General features: G+C 36.9%; 1 protein-coding gene across 1 annotated transcript; it reads left to right on the top strand.

Annotated features, from left to right (window-relative positions):
• Positions 1 to 1,112: 1,112 nt before the first annotated feature.
• LOC134244771 (uncharacterized) lies at positions 1,113 to 1,949 on the top strand (the record flags this gene model as incomplete). Its single annotated transcript, XM_062727017.1, has 2 exons — positions 1,113 to 1,534; positions 1,648 to 1,949. Coding segments are annotated over exons 1-2 (724 nt in total), but the record flags the coding sequence as incomplete, so codon positions are not given.
• Between the last annotated feature and the right edge of the window lie 782 nt (positions 1,950 to 2,731).

The following is a 2,731-nucleotide window of genomic DNA, read 5'->3' as shown; positions in this document are numbered from 1 at the left end:
TTGGAATTTTTGTGTAAAAGTGGGTCAAACTCAAAGGTCAAATTTGGTGTCCCAAAGAAAGGTCTTGTCATAAGAAATACTGAAATATGAAAGCCATAGCTCTACTAAATCAAAAGTTATGGGCAAGATTAATGTTTTTGCAGACAAACAGACAAACACCTAGACAGACGGACGGACACGACAAAAAACTATATATAGTTTATATACCCCCGAAACTTCGGCATAAAAAGACATGAAGAATCAATCTTTAATTCACCAACCATTTATTTGTTTTAGTGCCATCTACTTAGTTCATGTTCAAGATACCGGAAATGGATACCCCAAACTGTGCCCAAGACGTCTTATGCTGCAGTCATTGTGAAAACTCTGTCATACAGAGTCATTGTGAACTTTGTAATGCCAACGTTTGCAAGGATTGTGTAGGGGAGCACCTGTCCGATTCGTCCAAAAATCATAGAGTCGTGCCTTTCAAAGCAAAATTTTCTACCTTCACTTACAACTATCCTAAATGTTCAATCCATGCTATAAAACATTGTGAGATGTACTGTGAAACCTGTGACATCCTGTTTGTTCCGGCTGTATCTCTTCTGGAAAGCACCAAGAACATAAAATTGCAGACTTTTTTGAAAAACACAGTACCAAAAGAGAAAAATTAGAGACAGATTTAAAAGAACTAGAGGACAACTTAATCCCAGATATGAAGGAATATCTTCAAATATACAAATTGGAAAAGCAAATTTGGAAAAGTATTGTACGAAACTAACAAATGACGTCATCAAACAAGGCAATGATTGGCATAAAGAAATTGATATTGTTGTCGACTTACAAAAGAGTGAAATTACTGCACTGAAAAATAAACATGTGGCTTTTCTTAATAGCAGGAAAATGAAATCAAATGTATTACTTCTGAACTTCAAAACTGCATTCTTGAAATGAAGAAAATTCTCAAATCTAGTGATTTGTCCCTTATTTGTGCATATAAATCAAGAAACGGTAATTTTAGAAAATTGCCACCTAAATTCAAAATTTCATTTCCACGTTTTGTACCCTCACAATACGACAAACAAAGTACATGTCACCAACTTATTGGTTCTTTGTCAGCATTATCAATTATGACAGAGGAAAGGGGTTACAAGAAAAAAGCATCAGAAGACGTATCCCCCCTTTCCGACAAATCACTACTTGATGAACCAAAGCTCATCTCCACTATAAACACCGGATATGGACTCACTTCTGTTGCTTGTCGAAGGGATGAAGAAATCTGGACCTGCGAAAGAGACGAAATCATAAAACTTTATAACCTCCATGGCGAGCTACTGAGTCTAATCGAAACCAAGTCAAAGAATGAACCAGGGAACATAGCAGTGGCAGAAAATGGAATTTTAATCTATACCGATCCCGTCAGAAGAACTGTAAACGTAGTAAGGGATAGACAGACACAGGAAAGGATCAGACTACAGGAGTGGAAGCCCTACTATGTCTGTATTACATCCTCCGAAGATCTTCTGGTTACCATGCTCAGAGATGATGCAGGGCAATGCAGAGTAGTTCGTTACTCAGGATCCAAAGAAAAACAAATCATTCAATATGACGACAAAGATTGTCCGCTGTATTCTTCGGATTACAGGAAATATATTGTGAGAACAGGAACCTGGATATATGTGTGGCGGACAATAAAGCTAGAGCTGTAGTAGTGGTCAATCAAGCTGGGGAACTCCGATTTCGATATAATGGCCATCCCTCATCTACAACCAAATCAATTGATCCAGTCGGCATAACGACAGACAGTCAGGGTCTCATCCTGGTAGCAGACAGTGAGAACAACTGCATCCACATCCTGGACCAGGATGGGGGATTTCTCTTTTATATCGACAAATGTAATTTACACCTTCCATACGGTCTGTGTGTGGACACCAAAGACAACCTCTTTGTGGCCGAATTGATAAGTGGTAAAGTGAAAAAAATACAATACAAATAAATGTCATTAATGACTGAATACTTCGGGGACTTACAATGTAACATTCGGCAATAAACAAAGAATTAATAGCCTTCAAGTCTTGTAGATTTATTTTATTTTAACAATCTGCATACTGTATACAGGGTTATTTTCGCCCTGTGTTATTTTCACCCTTTTACATTTGTGAACAATTTTGCCCAGTTTTAAATTCGCCCACTCACAGTTTTGTTTGAGAATTAATACTGTTATTTTTTAATTCGCCCCATTTTAAATTCGCCCACTTGTGACGAGGGCGAGATGGGCGAAAATAAAACGGGGGCGAAAATTTCCCTGTATATAGTATTTCTCTAATTTATCCGCAGTTTTAAACTTAGTTATTTTTAACAATCTGTGAAGTCAACCATTTTGCAAAAAAAAAAAAAAAAACAAGATGTGTTTGTGAAACACTACATGTATGCGCCCGTCGGCAACAAAGTCGTAAAAGCTATTTTAAGCATATGGTCACTGTCAAGGTTACAAGGTCATTTACCTTCAGTTGGTGTCAATTGGAAAAACTTCATTAGTGAAGTATTCATACCAAATATGAAGTCTCTATCTCCTATGATTCGAAAGTAATGATGAAAGTTCGAAAAAGCTATTTTTTGCATACAGGTCATAGTCAAGGTCACAAGAACATTGACCTTGGTGTCATTTTTAAAAGCTTAATTAGTGGAGTATGCCTATACTAAATATATGAAGTCTTAATCTCTCATGGATCAAAAGTAATGGCGGAGG

The sequence above is a fragment of the Saccostrea cucullata genome, unplaced genomic scaffold, assembly GCF_032062105.1.
Source record: "Saccostrea cucullata isolate Sc308-1 unplaced genomic scaffold, CSIRO_AGI_Scuc_v1 ctg13387, whole genome shotgun sequence".
Classification (NCBI taxonomy): domain Eukaryota; kingdom Metazoa; phylum Mollusca; class Bivalvia; order Ostreida; family Ostreidae; genus Saccostrea; species Saccostrea cuccullata.
This window is presented reverse-complemented; position numbering and strand designations above follow the sequence as displayed.